This window comes from Spermophilus citellus (genome assembly GCF_964194105.1).
Source record: "Spermophilus citellus genome assembly, chromosome: 10".
Taxonomy (NCBI): Eukaryota; Metazoa; Chordata; class Mammalia; order Rodentia; family Sciuridae; genus Spermophilus; species Spermophilus citellus.
Genome location: NC_138197.1, coordinates 41,071,717 through 41,090,962, shown reverse-complemented (window position 1 = coordinate 41,090,962; position 19,246 = coordinate 41,071,717). Strand labels below are relative to the sequence as shown.

The following is a 19,246-nucleotide window of genomic DNA, read 5'->3' as shown; positions in this document are numbered from 1 at the left end:
AATCTCTATTCTTTCTAAATTACTCAATCTAAGGTATTCAATTATATCCATAGGAAACAAGTCAAAACTTATGGCTATCCATCTCTTAGTATTCTCAAATCACTCTGCTCTATCCCAGTTATGAGATTACATTGGATCTTCTAGCACCCACTGGGCCTCCAGAGCTGTGGACAAATCAGTCATAGTCCTTGGACATTTGCCAATCTGTGAGCCTGGGACTCAAAACCTCTTATGGGCCACTAAGAATTCTGTCCTATCTTTCCCAGAAAGAGTGGATGAGTCATGTCTAGTTATTGAAATTTGGAAACATTCATTCATTTGTTCATTCAACACTTTTTTAAAAGATTATTTTAGATGTCGATGGACCTTTATTTTACACATTTATTTATATTTGGTGCTGAGAATCGAACTCAGTGCCCCACACATGCTAGGCAAGTGCTCCACCACAGAGCCACAACTCCTCATTCAACACTTTTTGAATGCCAACTGTTGCATGCAGAGTCTGTGCAGCATAAGTTGTTCTGTCAACAATGTGGAAGAGGACGGTCACAGTTTATAAAAAGTAGAAAATAACTGAGGGAGCTTTGCTCATTTTCATAAGGGTGTTGAAGGTAAATGAGGGGTGACAGGTTAAAACACAAATAACTTTAAACTGTTCTGTCTACCAAACTATGGGGTTTCTATCAGATCACTTTCCTGTGAATAACAAAAATATCTGGCAGTAAAACAACCCTATAAAATTGACACAGATCTAAAGAACTTCAACAAGATCCAAATAAGAACTCAGAGGACATGCCAAGCCTAGGGGCCATGGAAAAAGATACAGTTCCTCCCTGGACAAGGCCCTCTAATGACTACTTTGAGCCATGCTCTGAAAGTAGTTTTAGAAAATTTGTCTGGGGTGTCTAGAATTTTTTTCAGGGGGAAAAGGTATTGAGGATTGAACTCAGGGGCACTCAACCACTGAACCACATCCTCAGCCCTATTTTTATTATATTTAGAGACAAGTCTCACTGAGTTGCTTAGAGCCTCACTTTAGCTGAGGCTGGCTTTGAACTCATGAACCTCCTCCTGAGCCCCTGGGATAACAGGCATGCACCACCGCACCTGGCCTAGAATTTAATCTAGAAAACATTTCCAGAAAATTAGAAAACTTATTCTTAAATAGCTACTTATAAAAAAATAAATAAAAATTTGTTCTCACTTTGTTGGCTACCCCATGAGTTGTGGGTCTTCCGAGTACCTAGCAGAGCATAAAGAGCACACTTTGAGCAACTGATAGTGCAAGTGGCATTAAGAATATTAGGAAACTGAGGAGCAGGTTAAGTAGCTTGCCCAAGGTCAAACATAAAGGAAAAAGGAAAGCCAGAAAATTGAACCACAAATTCTTTCTCAAGAGTTCATGCTTGATTCCCCAACCTGCTTCTGAAATAGTTTGGTCCATGGGCCACTCTGGTGTTTTGTAGATTATTTCAATTTCATTGCAACACAACCCTGAAACATTGGTGTTTACTATCTTCCACTTTTACTTATGGAGAAAATGAGAAAGAAAACTAATATGGCTTGTTCAAATTCACAAAAGCTAGAAAATAAAGAGGCAAAATTCTAACAGGTCTGTACAGATTAAAAGGCTATATCCTTTTACCCACCAAGATAGCACAGATTGCATTCTGAAGAATTCAGTATCATCAAGCAAATGACGAGTGTACCTCACCCGTAAATTAACTAATACCAAACTATCACATAGGAATCTTAATGAGAGGCTTGAAGGCAAAAGATGGGTTTTAATGATGCTAAATATTGTCAGAAAACATTTGCTTTTATTTTAATTCAAAAAATGTATACATACACAACATACATTGGATCTTTTCCCACCCCAGTTGGCTCTTCCTCTCTGCCTTCCTCCGGTTCTTTTTCCCTTTTAAACTTTGGACAAAGGAGTGTTATGAAAAGGTTACAAAAGTTTCTGCTGCCCTCTAGTGGTCTTATTCTGGAAGTGGTGGTCACACTAGGGAAATTAAAATCTTTAAGACAATAATAAAAAGGGGGTGGTGGAACAGCTTGTAATCCCAAACCTCAGGAGGCTATGGCAGGAGAATTGAGAGTTCAAAGCCAAACTGAGAAGGCTGCATTGTGGCTAAGTGGTAGAGCCCTCACTTAGCATATGTGAGCCTCAGCACCACATAAAAATAAAATTATTATGTCCATCTACAACTAAAAATATTTTAAAAAAAACAAAACCAGCCTCAGCAATTTAGCAAAGTCCTAAGCAACTTAGTAAGACCTGAGAGATTAAGTAGCTTGTCCAAGGTTGAATATTAAGGAAGCAGGCGAGTCAGGAATTGAACAGAGGTATCTTTCTCAGGAGTCCACGTTCTCCTTACTATCTGATTTGCTTAGAGACACTATAGTCCATGGGTCCACTGTGCTATTACATTGCCTGATAACACTTACATGATGGCATGCTGTAGTTCAAAGATAAATAAGTATGAAATTATGTGGGAACATGTTTACATTGAAATAGTAAGAGAGAAAACAGTAGGACAAACTATATACTGTACCATTTCAGTTCAGGAGTGCGAGTGTGTGTGAGTGTGTGTGTGTGTGTGTGTGTGTGTGTGTATGTATAAAATCAAAATTTAAATTTCTCCATGTAAGGGGTTATAGATGATTTTTGTTTTTTCTTTTATGCTTTTTAAAATATTCTAAACTTTTGTTAATGAGAAAGAACTGCTATGATTATCAGAAAATATACTAAAAAATACTTAGGTTGCTGAAAAAAATCAATACCAGAATTTTCAAAAACAGGATTTAGCTCTCTCAACAGATAGTGAAGCACCATACACTCTCAGTGAAATAAAACTATTATTGCTTTATATAATATTTTCAACTCTATAAAGTTAAGGAAACAGAGGATCAGCACAGATCACTCATTTTAAATTAGTTCAGCCAGCATTTGGAGAACTAGACTCATAATACAAATTTTCAAGTTCCATGATAATTTTTTTTTTATAATTCAAGTTCTCTCCATAACACCTCAATATCCTGAAGTAACATTTAATAATGAAGAATTTTGAAAGTCCGAATAGAGGTGTAATGTTTAATTTGAATTGTCAAATTAAGAGATGCTAAAGGGCTGGGGTTGTAGCTCAGTGGTAGAGTGTGAGGCACTGGATTTGATTCTCATCACCACATATAAATAAATAAAATAAAGGTCCACTGACAACTAAAAAATATTTAAAAAAAAAAAAAGAGAGATGCCAAAGATTAAAAGGCTTCTGGGTGTGTCAATGAGGACGTGTCAAGGAATGACTGGCGTGTGAGATAGCCAACTGAAGTGGAGGCCCTCCTTAAGCATGGGCAGCACCATTCAGTAGGTTGGAGGCTTGGGTGGAATAAAAGTTGGAAGAACAAGGAAGCAGCAGCAGATGCAAACCCATTCTTCTTGAACAGGTTCTTGATTGCTGCTGGGATCCCCTGAGGTCATCAGACTCTCCTTCATTCTTTCCAAGCAGACTCTGCTAGTGATTCTCCAGGGAGTTTCCAGAAGCCTTTGGTCCTGGACTGGTCCCTGTTGTTCTGGGGCTTCAGCATCATGGACTGTGCAGCTACTGGTTCCTCCCGCTCTCCAGCCTGCAGACAGCCATTGTGGACTACCCAGCTTCTGGTTGTGTAAGCCAACCTACTAAATCCCTTTTTTATAATCAGACCTCCTGTTAGTTCTGTTCCTCTAGAGAAAACTGACTAAAACAGGAGATTTTCATACGTGGCTAGTGGGAACCATCAAATCCAAACAATATGTATTCCTTTGATTTATGGTCATTGTTACGGAGCTGGGGCCTTCCAAGAAACTGAGGCAGCATGAAGACCCCCTCTTCAAACCCCGATTCTTGAGATCAAGTCAGAAAGATTTCCAACATGTTGCCCAGAATAACAGGAATGAGTTTACTAAAGGGATGGGGGAAGGGAAAGAGAACATTCTCAAGGGAGAAAGTGGGTCCTCTCAGAGAAGAGAGACACAACATGCCTCTCCTGCACTCCAGTTTTATTGGAGATCCCAGAGAATTTCCAGAGAGTCCCACCCAGATCCACCTCTTGAGTTTTGGCTCTCAGCAGGGTGATATCAGACTTTCAAGTCCCCACTGTCATGGCAACTCTAAGTCATCTTGGCTCATGCTGACCAGTTCCAATTGGATTCTTAACCATACTATTTTTTTACAGTTTTTGTGGTTAGGAGGAACTGTCCTCATTTCCCAGAGTTTCAGGATCTGGTCACAAAACTCTCCTGGATTGCTCCCACTGACATTATCTTGGGTCTGCATTTCTTTTGCAGTTAACAGGTAGTTTCCTGAGAAATGTGACCCTGTCCACTAAGGCCAGGCAGGGCTACAGGTAAATGTCTTCCTGGAAAAGAAAGCATGTGGGGGGTCTGCACAGTGGGCCCATTTTATAGAGTTATTCTTTTATCCTCAGGTTCCTATCATTCACATCTGTCCGTCCCCTAACATCATCTCTAGAACGGGGTCTTAAAAATTGTGAGAAACGCACAAAGATTTTTGTTCAAAATATATTCACAAGTTGTTGATTATAATAGCACAAAGTTGAAAACTAGCCAGATATGTTTGTCCAAAAAAAAACTGGAAGAAGTAATGATAATTGATTTTATTTATTGAGAAATCTATAAATGCCAGATACTGACTGGAAAGTTATGAACATATCACTTCAGTGAGGGAGATACTGTCATCATCACCATCTAACACAAAAAGCAGTTGGGAGATTAACTGAGAGATTAAGTAACTTGTCCAAGGTTGAATATTAAGGACGCAGATGAGTCAGGAATTGAACAGAGGTATCTTTCGCAGGAGTCCATGTTCTCCTCACTAACTGATTTGCTTAGAGACACTACAGTCCATAGGTCCACTGTGTTATTACATTGCACGGTAGCACTTTTGGAATGCTGTAGTTCAATCATAAATAAGTATGAAATTATGTGGGAACATGTTTACATTGAAATAGTAAGAGATAAAACAGCCAAACTATATACTGTACCATTTCAGTTCAGGAGTGTGAGCGTGTGTGTGTGTGTGTGTGTGTATACAATCAAAATTTAAATTTCTCCATGTGAGGGGTTATAGATGATTTTTGTTTTTTCTTTTATGCTTTTTTAAACATTCTGAACTTTTGTTAATGAGACAGAACTGCTATGATTGTCAGAAAATATACTAAAAAATATTTAGGTTGCTGGAAAAAAAAAATCAATACCAAAATTTCCAAGAACAGGATTTATCCCTCTCAACAGATAGTGAATTGGGAAGTATAAGTGGCAAATATCCACAAGAAAACCCACTGTCTGGAGGAGTTAGGAATAGATGAAGGAAGGATATTCAACGCCTGAAAGCATTGACCGCATGTCTGAGCTAGATTAGCTTTACACACTGAATTCTACCTTTGATTTTTGCCAGCTAGACACAGGCAGTTTTCTGACCATCATTAGGATTCACTGTAGATTGAAATAGAATTAATTGAAGACCTGATGTTTTTAGAAGAAAAAACAGGAAAAGCTATGGACCCCCAAATCTACAATCTCTGGATTGGGGTGTTTCAGTGTACCAAAGAAAAGCTGTGAAAAGAGCCTTCTTTGTGACAATAACCCAAAAGGCATCCCAGGCAGGGTCTATCAGCAGCAGCAGATGAGCCTGACAGAGGCCCACCTTGTATGGCTGGGCCCAGCCACCCTGCACATGCCAATCTTGTTATTCACAATGGGAGCCTGGGACTCAAGATAATGCTATTTGGCCCCATATTCAGTACAAAGAATGCCTTTTCCTGCTCTTCTGGGAAATTTGAGGCAGAACTGCAGAACCTGACCCTTAACACGTCTTTGGCATTCCCCTGAATACAGAATAGGGATTTTTTTTTTTTAATGAAACTAACTTGAGTTCTCTGGAAACCCTTATTTGGCACACACATCTGGCTGTTTCACAGAAATTTCAACTTTGCAAAAAACGCTGGAATTGATTTCTCGTCACAGGAAAGCTGTTAGTTGTTGTTGATCAACAGAAGTCTTAGCACAGACAGAAGCAGAGAAGTTTCCTGTTGAGACTTATTCAAAGAAAACCCCAAAGGAGAACTCAGAGAACTCATTTGGGGATGAAGCTGCCAGTGCAAAAGGGTACTATTTACACACATCTACTGATCAACAGATGCAAGAGGATTCTTCTCCGGACTCCTGTGGCTCCTGGGATGGGGATCTGGCTCCAAGGAGTGCAGCTGCCACTCCTGCTGCTGCTCTGTGGTCTGCAGACACACACCGGGAGTGCTGAGGTATGGAGCTCTTGAAGAGGTGGCCTCTCTAAGGTCAGTGTTCCAATAGGACATTCACCTGGAGGCAAACTCTAAATGACCCAAACCTTGGGCACTTGGGATCTAATTTCATACAGACATTTTAGCAAATGATGATAGGGAAGACTATTGAAAATAATTATTAAAAAATAAAAATTCCTTATAGTTGATAAGTTGGGCATTATGGAAGCTAGTAGTATCATGGAGTTATTTCTTAATTCTCCACCATAATTAAAATACTGCTTCCATAGGACAAATAATGCAAAACCAACCAAATCTTTATGGGTTTAAACTGTATCCTACAGACCAACTTATTTATAAGTGTTCTAACTTGAAGATCTATATGTTGAAAATAACCTCATGTTAAAAGATGACAGAGTACATATTTGAAATCTACTTTTGAAATTTATCAGATCTGACAGAACATGATACTATTGGTTTGGCTTGGCTTGGCTTGGCTTGGCTTAAATAGATTCTGTAAATTTATTTGGAAATCTGCTCTAAAGAGTTATTGGTTAAAATCATTTAACCAGTCTGAAAATTGTGTTCTAGTTTATACAACTAGAACATAAATCACATAGCAAAGGTACCAAATGATGTTTTTGAGTTCGAGTCCCAACAGCCTTGACATCAGATAGAGTCTTCCAATAAGTAGTATTTATTAGAAAAGCATCGTGGCTTTGCAAAGAAAGAAGCATCTATTTACATTTTGATAATTCATACAGGACCCTAAATTATAAACTAATGATATTTAATGAACCTCCATTCAAATCTCTGACTTCAGGTTGCACACACTAGATATCAATAAGTTTAATGTTCAATTGGCTACCCATTAAAAAAGAAAGCCTTTTTCCACTCCTGGAGTGGGAAATAGGAGAGACAAACTACTTCACTGTCAACATTAGGAAGAATAACTGGGAACACACAGTTGGGCTCTGTTCCCTTCCTCCTATTGAGAATGAGTTAGTCTGATAGCAAAGGGCATGAGTTCTGACCTCATCAACAACAAGAATCTTACCTGGGAGGCCTCGGTCCACTACTGCCTGTAACTGAGTGGGCAAGCCTGAATCCTTCTTGAATTTACTCTTCAGAAGAAGCCCACTTGCCATCACACCTACAGATGTGTGCTTCCACATGGACTTATTCAGTAAAAAGAAAGATAATTTGACCTTGATTATTTGTACCTCATTTTATTTTATTTTATTTCAGAATCCGGGTAATAACAGGGTTGTTATTACTGGACTGTCCCATAAAGAAATCAACATCACTCATCACTTAAGACTTTTATTCAATAAAATTCAAAGATTTAATATAGGTTTAGGCATTCATAAAGGAGATGTTCCTTATAACATGCATTAAAGAATACAAAGGGTGAGGAGAGGAGAGGAAACAGAAAGTATAATGAAACGATAAGGTTGAATAATTTTTCTTCCAAGTATTCAGCATGCAAAAACACTATCGTTTCAGTTCTACAAAAAGGGTTATTTCTTCCCAGTGAATTTTTTCACCTTTCAATAATATTTATGAAACTAAATTCAATTGTTGGCACAGATCACTGGTATAGAAATGATGTAGGGATCATTACACTGGATGCAGTATAATGATATTGAATAAAATTCATTTCAGCAAATATTGGTTTTGAGAAGATTTGGCTTTATAAAGTATAGTAAATCTGATTTGAATAATTAAAATCAAGGTGTTTTTTTTTTTTTTTTTTACATTTATAGGTTGCAACTGAAATTGCCTTTGATTTGGCACCAGATTCCTTTGATGATCAGTACCAAGGCTGTAGCGAACAGGTCTTGAAGGAGCTAAGTCAAGGAGATTATTTCAGAAAGGAACTAGATACCCATAAGAATTACTCCAAGGTGTGGCACAAAGCCCACTTAACCTGGCTGAACCAAGCAAAAGATCTCCCCAAGGACATGACAACAACACATGCTGTGGCTCTCCTGGTTTACACAATGAATGACAATATGCGCTCTGACTTTTCTCATGCCATGACCACGGCTGCCAGGTCTCCTCAACAGTACAGACATTCATTCCATTTCAAATACCTACACTACTACCTGACCTCAGCAATCCAGCTGCTGAGGAAAGAGATCCTTGTGAAGAATGGTACCTTGTGTTATGAGGTGCATCATAGCATGAAGGAGGTCAACTTCAAAGCCCCCATAGGTGCCACCCTTCGATTTGGCCAATTCATTTTCACCCCCTTCCTGAAAGAAGAGACACAGAAGTTTGGGAGTCAAACTCTGTTTACCATATTTACCTGCATGGGTGTACCTGTACAAGACTTCTCCCTCGAGAAGGAAGTCCTAATCCCTCCATATGAATTTTTTGAAGTGGTAAATACCAGCTACCATCCAAAAGGAAATTGGTTGCAATTGCGGTCTGCTGGAAACCTGAGCACATATAACTGCCAGCTGCTTAAAGGTAATCTTGTTTGAAATTGAACCCACTCTTGTTAGAATCCTAGAACACTTTTTTAAGATAAAAGTTATCTTAAAAGTAAGCTTGATGGGGAGCTCAAAACATGGAAATTGGTCTTCAGTAATGGTGGAACTGACTGATTAGAGAAAGGCTGCTTTGTAGCTGGTACCCCCAACCCTGACCCCCCACCTCTTTTCTCTTCAACTACCTCTAAAAAAAAAGAATTCATGCAATACCACTACATTAGGTACCTCATCCCATGAGGGACATATTCCAAGAGCCCCAATGGATTCCTGAAAACCAAAGATAGTACCAAAGCTTCTCTACTATGCTCTTCTCTATACAACATACCTATGATAAAATTCAACTTATAAATTAGGCACAGTAAGAGGTTAACAACAATAACTAATAAGAGAATAGGAAGATTATAATAATATATAATAAAATTTGTGCACATATGCTTGTTCTCTCTCTCTCTGAGAGAAATATTTCAAAATATCTTGTTGAACTGTACTCACCCTTCTTGTGATGATGCTAGATGATACAGTGCCTATGTGATAAGATGAAGTGAAGTAAATGATGTGGTCACCCATTAGTCACTAATTACTGTGGAAATGCTGGACACAGGGATGATTCACATCCTATCAGGGTTAGAGTAAGATAGTACAAGATTTCACCACACTCTTCAGAAGGGAACACAATTCAAAACTTAAAAATTTTTATCTCTGGAATTTTCCACATAAAATTTTCTGACCATGGTTGACTGAGAAAAAAAATCACATAAAGCAAAACACACACACACACACACACACACACACACACAAGGGGAAATTACTTAAATATGTGGAAAATTCTAGACAGTAAAACTTGACTGGGAAAGTTAGCATATAAATTATAGCATTTTTATCTTCTCAAGTTTTTGTGTTTGTTTGTTTTGGTTTTGTCATGGTCATTATAAGGATAAGATGTCCTAAAGCTAGGGCAGGAAGTAAAATTTACTCACTGATACTCCCTATACAACATTCTCTATTGTGAGCGGAGACCCTGACAAAACAGAATGGATAAAGCAACATAATTAGCCTGAGAGGATTTTTAGTTTGAGAAAATGAAACATGAACAAAATTATACACTTGGAAATACTACGTGATGCACAAGATGTTGAGCAAAGGATTGTGGCTGCTCCACACCAGGAGGTCTCTGGGGAAACTGAGGAAGGTTTCTCAACAGAGGACCACATGGGACTCACCGTGGAAATGGTGGTTTTTAATGAAAGAAAAGAAATATCATTTCAAGTAGAGAACAGCATATGCCAAATCCCAGGGATTTCAGACAGATTTCAGACAGATTTCAGAGATTCTTTAGGGAATCTCTGAAATTCCAGGTGGCTAGGGTGTAGGATGTGTAGGATAGAGGAGGCAGGCAGGAAAAAGGGAAAGGGGGTTTACTAGGCAGGAGAGTTCTGACTGGGCCTGATTGTACAGGGCCCTGTAATCAATGCCACAGACTCTTAAAACATCACGCTTTAGGTAATAAGAAGTCACTAGAAGTTAAAGAAGTGGAACATCAATAGATCAATATTTCAGGAACATCTGTGATGATATTATAAAAAATGACCCAAAGCAAGAGAAATTAGAACTATTACAATATATAAAAAAAACAGGTAAGTGTTAGAGTCTGTAAACAAGTCAGGATGGCACCTGGCATTTTGCCAGAGGGAGTGGTTTGTGAAGTAACGCCAGTGAGCCATTAAGTGTGGAGATTCCTTATTGGTTGACTGCTGTATCTAGTTTATGCTAATTAAGATAAGCTGTGTGGAATGTATATATACCCCTCCTGTCCTACAATAAAGGGCTCCCACTCCTGCAATATCAATGTACACAAGTTGCTCGTCAACCCCCGGTTATTTTGCTGCAGCCAGACTGGGGCAGTTAAGCTCTTGTAGAAAAATGTGGCTGAATTCATTCACACTCATAATTAATGGCAACCCAACTGCAGAATCTGCCTTTGAAATATTCTCTCAAATCTCTCTCAACTCCATCATTATTGTTACTGTTTATAATTTCAGCTCAGCATTTCTCAACAACTTAAGGCCATAGTGTTGCAAAGTCTTTAGAAAGGCATCCACACCAAGGTCTAGAGCCTGCTCACTCTGGCTTATCTCTATCTATAAACACAGACCAGGGAGAGGCAAACTGCCAATACTTTTATCTCCTCTCTTCTCTCCTCGGCAGCATCAGCAATACCAATGAAATGAGTATCTACCCCACAAACCCAAGAGACTAGGGCTTGTAGAGGATGAAAACCTACAGGAGAATGTGAAGAAAACAGTGAGACCTTGATAATAAATGAGAACATTCATAGTCAGTTTTGATGATTCCTTGGAACTGTACCATGTAGAAAACCACTACATTTTTTCTTATTGTGAATTTGGTACATATCATTTTTCTACTAGGATAATGAGCACAGCAATATATTCATTTGAAAAAAAATCATAGAACATTGATGTGGGAAGTGGGAAACTGAGGGAGAGGGGTATATAACAGAAATTATAACTCTTGTACTACCATTGTATACATATCAAAGAAAAATATTTCAGAACCACTACCTCAACACCCACCCCAAAAATAATGGTCTTTGTTTTTCTGTGGTGAAACTACCCAGGCTTAGCTGGGATAGCCATATATACTACTAGATTATTTCTTGAGTAGATACTTGAAATCAAAAAACTCACATTTAGGGAATCAGAAATCTTATATTATTCCACAAACTCTGCATGGGCAGGATGTTAACCACATAGATATTTAAGAGCTAGGCATGGAATCCAGGCAGTTTGACCCCAAATCCACCATGTCTGAATATACCACTATACCACTTATTAACTCTGTATTTTTCTCAAGGTGCTTAAACTTTAAGTTTTTTTCATCTACATAATGAGCATTATCATAGGACTTTTGTGAAAACAAAATAAAATAAAATGCTAAACTATTTAAAATGCATTTCCTAGCACATAATGAATAGTAAATTAGTGTTAGCTATTAACTTTATTCCTCTAACACAGAGAGGTTATCAGCCTATTTTATTGAATAAATGAATGAATAATGATGAATGAATGAATCGTTCTCTTTCATGTCTCTGAGCAAACTGGGTCTTATGTGAAATGGCCATATAACTCAATTGATTAAAAACAATTCCAATATTTGAAGACATAAAGAAGAAAAATACCAGAGAGTGAGGAACTTTAGTCAGTGTGAATGATCTGTAATGTGATCATTTAGAAAGTAAGCAAACATAAATAAATTTTCCTAGAAATTCATTAGTTAGAAACTTGTACAATCTTGGGAAGAGAACTTGTAAATGGCAGAATAAAAGTATCCCTGGCACCAGGGCATGGTGGCTCATGCCTAGAATCCCAGTAACTCAGGAGATTGAGACAGTAGGAGCTTAAGTTCAAGGCCAGCCTGGACAATTTAGCAAGACCTTGTCAAAGAAAAGAAAAGAAAGAGAGAGAGAAAGAAAGAGAGGGGAGGGAGGGAGGGAGGAAGGAAGAGGGAGGAAAGAAAGAAAGAAAGGGCTTGGGGTGTAGCTCAGTGGTAGAATGGCTCTGGCTTCAATCCCTGTACCAAGAAAAAGAAAAAGAAAAAATTTACTACAAGCATATAAACTGAGTAGGGAAGAGACAGAACAGAGGCATCGCATAATCAGTCAAGAGCTGAGACTGCCATGTCTTCCCAGCCACCACAGCTGTATCGCTCTAGGATAGAATGAAAGAGGGAGAGGAAAAAGCCCCCATGACAGTGAGGACTTGACTTCTTTGAACCTTGACTCAGACAGAAGGTTGTAGAAAAATCTTTGCTGATCACTTTTGCCATCTTACCTACCCAAGCCTCATTTGCCATTGGCTGGTTTTTAGCATAATCACTTTACTTGAGGACAAAAAGACTGTATATTTTTTAATTAATCACAATAATATCCACTTATCTCTATGGATTAAAAAATATATATATTTTCAGTTGTCCCTGCTGTGTTTTTTCTCAACCAGTCATCTCAGAACCATCTGGAACGGTCCGTAAGTCATTTCTGTTATTTGATAATATTCTACTTACCCCACCTTCCTGGAGCAGTATTGATTGATCCATACATGAACCCAGCAGGAGGGAGGTGACGTTTCTTCCTTATCTGAGGGTCCTTCTCTGGGAGAGAGTCAAGTCAGTGGACTCCACCTGGACCTGATGGTCTAGATTGCTGCTGTTGACCCCTTCACTTCTCCCACTAACTCCAGCCTTCAGAATTCACAGATGCTGTTCTGAAGCACTAGAGTCTAACTCCTCAGGAGAATTCTCTCAGGAGGCTGTTTCTCATTCTTTCAGGTTTATGTTTTGGTCATTCTGTTTTGTTTTCACCAGCAAAATCCATAAACTATTGTATGTTCTGTTTTGGTTTAGGTATGAGGTGTCCCCCCAGAAGCTCAAATGTGAGACAATGTAAGAATGTTGAAGTGAAATGATTGGGTTATGAGAGCCTTAACCTAATCTGTGGATTAATCCAATGATATGGATTAACTGGGTGGTAACATAGACCTGTAGGGCATGGCTGAAGGAGATAAGACAGTGCGAGTTTGCATTTGGAGTTTAACTCTCTCTCTCTCTCTCTCTCTCTCTCTCTCTCTCTCTCTCTGCTTCCTTGTTGCTACTGTTCTGAGCTGCTTTACTCTACCACACCCTTCCACCACGATGTTCTGTTGCATCTTGGGCCTAGAGCTGTGGAGTCAGCCAACCATGAACTGAACCTCTGAAACCATGAGTCAAAATAAGCTTCTCCTTCTCTATGTTGTTGTTGTCAGGTATTTTGGTCACAGTGATAGAAGGCTGACTAAAACATGTCCCCCAAAGCCCTAATAAGCCAGTGGATTATGTTTCCTCTCTTGTTCCCCCTTAATTAGAAAGACATAATAATTGAAAGCCAGCATGAAGATGCTCAAAATTAACCAGCCAGGATACTGTATGTAACTCCCCCAGTGGAGAGAGAAGTATGCTAAAGAGCATAGCTTCCCTGTCCTTGAGTTTATGTCAGACTTGGTCTTGTGCACTTGCAATTCGAGTTTGAAGAGTTCCCAGGAATCTGCTGTCTTCAGAGAGTCATGAGGTCAAATTGATGGCATAATACATTCAAGGGAGCAAATTTGCCAAAGAAATTTTGTTTTAGTCATTCTAAACTAACAGCTTTGCCCTGTAATTCTTTCATCACCCTTCAAAGGACCTATACCGGTTGCCATAGAAACATGGTTTAGTGCTTATGGGGAGACTCAAAATATGTTAACAGAATGTTAATTAGTTATTTGCCCTTAAATACTGCTTCTTTCAGCAACATAATCTGTGCCAAAAATCCGTAGACATACAAATACATGCTCTGTTCTGTATCATTGGATTTACAAAGGAGGGATTTATTTGTTAAAATGGTTCACATAATCAAAATTCTTAACATGTTTTGAAACAAATATAGCCAATTGTTTGTGTTTTACATGTAAATGTTGCCAGTTACTAGCAATGATAACATGGGCAAGTGGCTTCATCTCTCTATGCCTCTAGTTTTTTACATGTAAAATAAGAATTTTTTAAATCAACCTATAAAATGAGGAAAAAACGAATTAATATATGTAAAAGTTCTAAGAATAGCATCTGATGGTCAATGTTTTAGCTACTGTTAGTTTTTTTAATTATTTATTTGGTTATCGTACTATTGTTTTCTTGTCTTCTTTTACTCTGGGCTTCAGTTATCTTTCTTTTGTGGCATCACACTGACCTTGAAGTAGACTGTCTCAGATGAATGGATGCAAAAACAAGCAATGAATGAATCTGGAGACCACATGGCATTATAAAAAGTAGATAGATAGGAGCCAGAAAGATCTGGGTATATGTTAGTAGCTTTGTGGTATTATGTAAATGACTTGACCCCTGAACCGGTTTCTTCATTTATAAACTAGAAGCTGTGCTTGCTTTGTGGGAACATTGTGACTGCACTTGGTGCCCGCCCATCCTTTCAAACACAACTGAGAAACTGCAGAAAGTATTTTGCATATAGAAGTGGGATAATGGCTCAAAGCACCAATGTCTGCTTCAGGGAGATTGGCAGTTGAGAATAGAAATAAAAGAGACAGAAGGAATAAAGTTTACTACTTTTTGAGCATCCACTTTTTGCTAGATGGTATTCTGAAAGATTTGCACTCATTACTCTGCATTTTGACATAGAAAGGCAATAGATAACATGTGCCTCAAACACCAGATTAATTCGATACACTACATGTCGATTTTACCTTTTTACACTTTTAGAGTTCAAATATTTACTTCTGAAGCATCTGACATAATTCAGATTCAGAATTCATAAAATCAAAGTTATGATTACCATGCATTTCCCTCAGATTCTATACCCCAAGGTAGAAGTGACCAAAATTAGATTATCATACACCAATAAAATGATACTTTCACAGCAATTTAGCTTACAAAACACTTTCACACATAATATCTGTTTAATTCTCACAACCACCTGTAAGTTGAGCTATTAACCCCACTCTCCAGATGTGAATACTGAGGTTCAGAAAGGTTCAAGTGGCTTATGTAAAATTATCCATGTAATTTACAAATGGCAAATGTAAGACCCTTTTCCATGTTTTCTCACAAGAATTCCAAGACAATTTTCTCTATAGATTTGTTTCAAGAGATTCATTTGTCCTTCTAAAATCTTTCTTAAATTTTATTGAGAAACTGTTAGTAACCAGTCTATGGACTTTGTTTACATGATAACTCAGTTCATATACACATAAATGTAAAAATACACATTTTTATATGACAACAGTTATCCTTTTTTGTATGCAATGTAATGCTAGTGCTTTCTATTCTAACCTATTTTATTACACTATTAAACATTAATCATTGTGACCTCCTAAAATGATATCATAATTTATTCATGGATCACAACTGCCAATTTGAAAAATATTGTAACAGGGTAATGAGAGCAAAAAAGCTTTGACTAGTAGTCTAGTAAAAAAAAAAATGAAAGATAAATACAAAAGTAAAAATAATGTGCACTATCCTCAAATAAAAAATTTTTAGATTGTAATTTATTTAATCAGATATTTTACATGTATTCTTTCAAATATAGTATTCATGTAAAAAATAAGATGAGATAAAATAGCCATAAGAGAGGTAGAGAAAAGTATCAAGAGAGTTAGGAAGGAAAACTTAACTTTAACCTGAGAGAAATATTTTTAAAAAGATAATTTAATATCCTAATTATTATAATATATAATTATAATAGTCGGTTTTCCATTATTGTAACAAAATGTCAGTGAAAAACAATGTGTAAGGAAGAGAGGTTTATTCTGGCTGACAGTTTCAGAGCTTTCAATCTATGGTTAGTGGTTTTGAACCTGTGACAAGTCAGCATGATGTGGTAGAGGAAAACCATTCACCTCATGGTCCTCAAGAAGTAAAAGAAAGAAGAAGGAAGGTGCTGGAGTCCCAATATCCCCTTCAAAATCACACCACCCATGACCTAATTTCCTCACTAGGCCCCACTTACTAAAGGTCCCACCGCCTCCCAGTAGCTCCACAGGATGGTGACCAGGCCTTTAACATGTGAGCCTTAGGGGAACACTTATCCAGCAGGATTAAAAGTTGGGTTTTGGGGGCTGGAGATATAGCTCAGTCTCATGTGAGACATGCACAAGGCCCTGTGTTTAATCCCTAGCACCACAAAAACAAAAACAAAAAAGTTGGTTTTTGAAGGATGAATATAATTAAAGAGTAATATCTGTATGTTTGTGTCTTATTTGAACATCATCATAAGAGCAGTTATAATTCATTCATTCAATCAGTATTTATTAAGCACTTACTATGTCCTAGGCACTATTCTAGGTCTAGGGAACAAAATAGGCAAAAATTCCCGCCCTTAGGGAATTTACATTCTAGCGTGATTATCCAGACAATAAACAAAATAAGTAAATATGTATTATATTAGTAAGTGGTCTGGTACAGAGAGAAACAAAGCACAGCAAGGGAACAGGCAATTCCCTTGCTGTGGGAGGGAGTCACAATATTCAACTGAGTCATTTGCAAAAGCTTCACAGAGAAGGTGACACACAAAGATTGAAATGAGAGACCTAGTCATATGAATATCTCAGGAAAGCAACATTTCAGGAGAGGAAACAGGAGGTGCAAAAGTCCTGTTATAGCTTAGATATTAGGTGCCCCCCAAAAGCTCATGTGTGAGACAATGCAAGAAATTTTATAAGAGAAATGATTGGGTTGTGAGAGCCTTAACCCAGTCAAGGAAGTAATCCACTGACAGGGATCAACTGAGTGGTAACTGAGGCTATTATGATGCAGCTGGGGGAGGTGGGCACTGGGGGCATACTTTTGGGGTATATATTTGGTGAGCTGAGCTTAGGCTCTCTCTCTCTGCTTCCTGAATGCCATGCTCTCAGCTGCTTTCCTCCACCACAGTCTTCTGCCAAGATGTTCTGCCTCACTGAATCCCTGTGGAAGGGAGTGAGCCTTCTATAAACTGAAACCTCTGAAACCATGAGCCCCCAAATAAACTTTTTTGCTGCTGTGACCAGGTCCTTTGGTCACAGCAGCAAAAAAGCTGATTAAAACAGGCCCTAAGTCAGGAGCAATGACAAGAAAGCCAATGTATGAAAGTGAACGAGGGCAGGGCAAATAATAGAGAGTAAAGACAGAGGGATAACATGGGGCCTTGACAGCAGCTGTTAAAACCTCACATAAGCCCGGCATGGTAGCTCATGCCTATAATCCCAGTGGCTCTTGAGTTCAAACCCAGACTCAGCAAAAGTGAGGCGCTAAGCGACTCAGTGAGACCCTGTCTCTAAATAAAATACAAGACGGGGCTGGGGTTATGGCTCAGCGGTCAAGTGCCCCTGAGTTCAATCTGCGATACCACCCCCCCCCAAAAAAAAGACTTTAACACAAATTTAAATCACAATTTAAAGCCACTAGACTGGATGAGAAGATGTCCAAGGACTCAGCACACTACAAATTAAAAGTTCAAAATGAGAAGAAATAAGCAAAGAAACCTAAGAGGAATAGCAGCCAGTGAGAAAGGAGAAAATCAATAGAATTATTGTCTCAGGAACAAAGTGAAGAGTAAGAATTGAGGAGGGAGTGGTTAACTATGATCAGTGTGGCTGACAGTCAGATACAATGAGGACTGAGAATCTAAGCTCCAGGAAAGTCAACGGATGATCTCTTAAATCAGACTTTCTATCCCCAACTGGCTGGGCAACCTGAAGTCAACCTCTTTACCTCTTGACACCTGTTTTATCATCTGCAAAATAAATAGGTTGAATTCTCTTAGAAAAATCTAAGAGAATACTTTTTGAAAAATTAGCTAACTTCAAACATTTTTATTAGAAATTTTTATGTTAATGATTCAAAAAACTAATGAATCAAAGGAAATATGAACTAGTTTGTTGCTGTTGATTTTAGAAAAAAAAAAATCCCTGCTACCTAACCCATCTCTAATTTCCATTTTGTTTTTTTTTTGTTTGTTTGTTTGTTTGTTTTTACAGATTCCAGCAAGAAGTGCATCCCTGCTCCTATAGTTATTGCTTCTCTCTCCTTTTTGGCCAGTGTTATCATCTCTTCCAAAAGCAGAGTGCAAAGGAATCCTGAGGCTCTTTTTTAAATGTACATTATGTAAATGAAAACTTGTGCTGGTTTTTGCTAATAATGGGAAGTTGTTTACTGGAAAGGATGATACTCTGATGCTTCCACTGAACCAGAGCATGTTCTTCTCTTGGATAGTCCTGTTTTGTCTTCCCCATACCCATTTGCCTTTCCCATTCAGAGCACCCTGAGATCCCCTAGGGAATCACTCTGCCCACCTTTCATTTGATGCACAGCTGTTTCGGATCACTGCCTATCAGTTGGCCTATCACTCAGATCTTAGCCATTTCAGCATATTTCTTTTTCATGAAAACAGAAGTTTATGTTGGACTAGAAAATAGCCCAGGGATAGCTTATGAGGTTATCTTATGATAACCTTATGAGGTTATGAGGTACTTTTTAGACACTTGTTTTGGGAGTAGGAGAAGGACCTCTTTTTTGAATGGAGTAAGTATGAGCTTAAAGATGCTAGAAGTTATCTTACCACCAAAGAGGGGACCCCCAACTCCCTGAGAAAGCAGCTAACACAATTAAGGAAGAGCTGAGAAATGAAAAGAAAGTGAGACCAAATGAGAATGTATGACCCTCCAAATTCATCTGGGTCTGAAGCTGAGTACTGAAAGTTTTTTCTTCACATTAAATCCATAAGTAATATTTTGCTTACATAATTTGAATTACATAGTCTATCTCAAACCATTGAAAGAATTCTGATGAATACAGGTTCCCTGCCCTTTTTTAAAATTTAATGATCCTAAATAGGAACAAATCAAAGAAGACTGAGTTATGAAGCA

At 38.1% G+C, this 19,246-nt stretch overlaps 1 protein-coding gene across 1 annotated transcript; it reads left to right on the top strand.

The window, feature by feature from the left end:
* Nucleotides 1-6,091: 6,091 nt before the first annotated feature.
* ART4 (ADP-ribosyltransferase 4 (inactive) (Dombrock blood group)) lies at nt 6,092-18,741 on the top strand. Its single transcript, XM_081311439.1, has 3 exons — nt 6,092-6,324; nt 8,070-8,778; nt 18,359-18,741. Exons 1-3 carry the CDS (start codon nt 6,151-6,153, stop codon nt 18,472-18,474), a joined length of 999 nt encoding a protein of 332 aa, XP_081167565.1. The 5' UTR covers nt 6,092-6,150; the 3' UTR covers nt 18,475-18,741.
* Nucleotides 18,742-19,246: the final 505 nt, after the last annotated feature.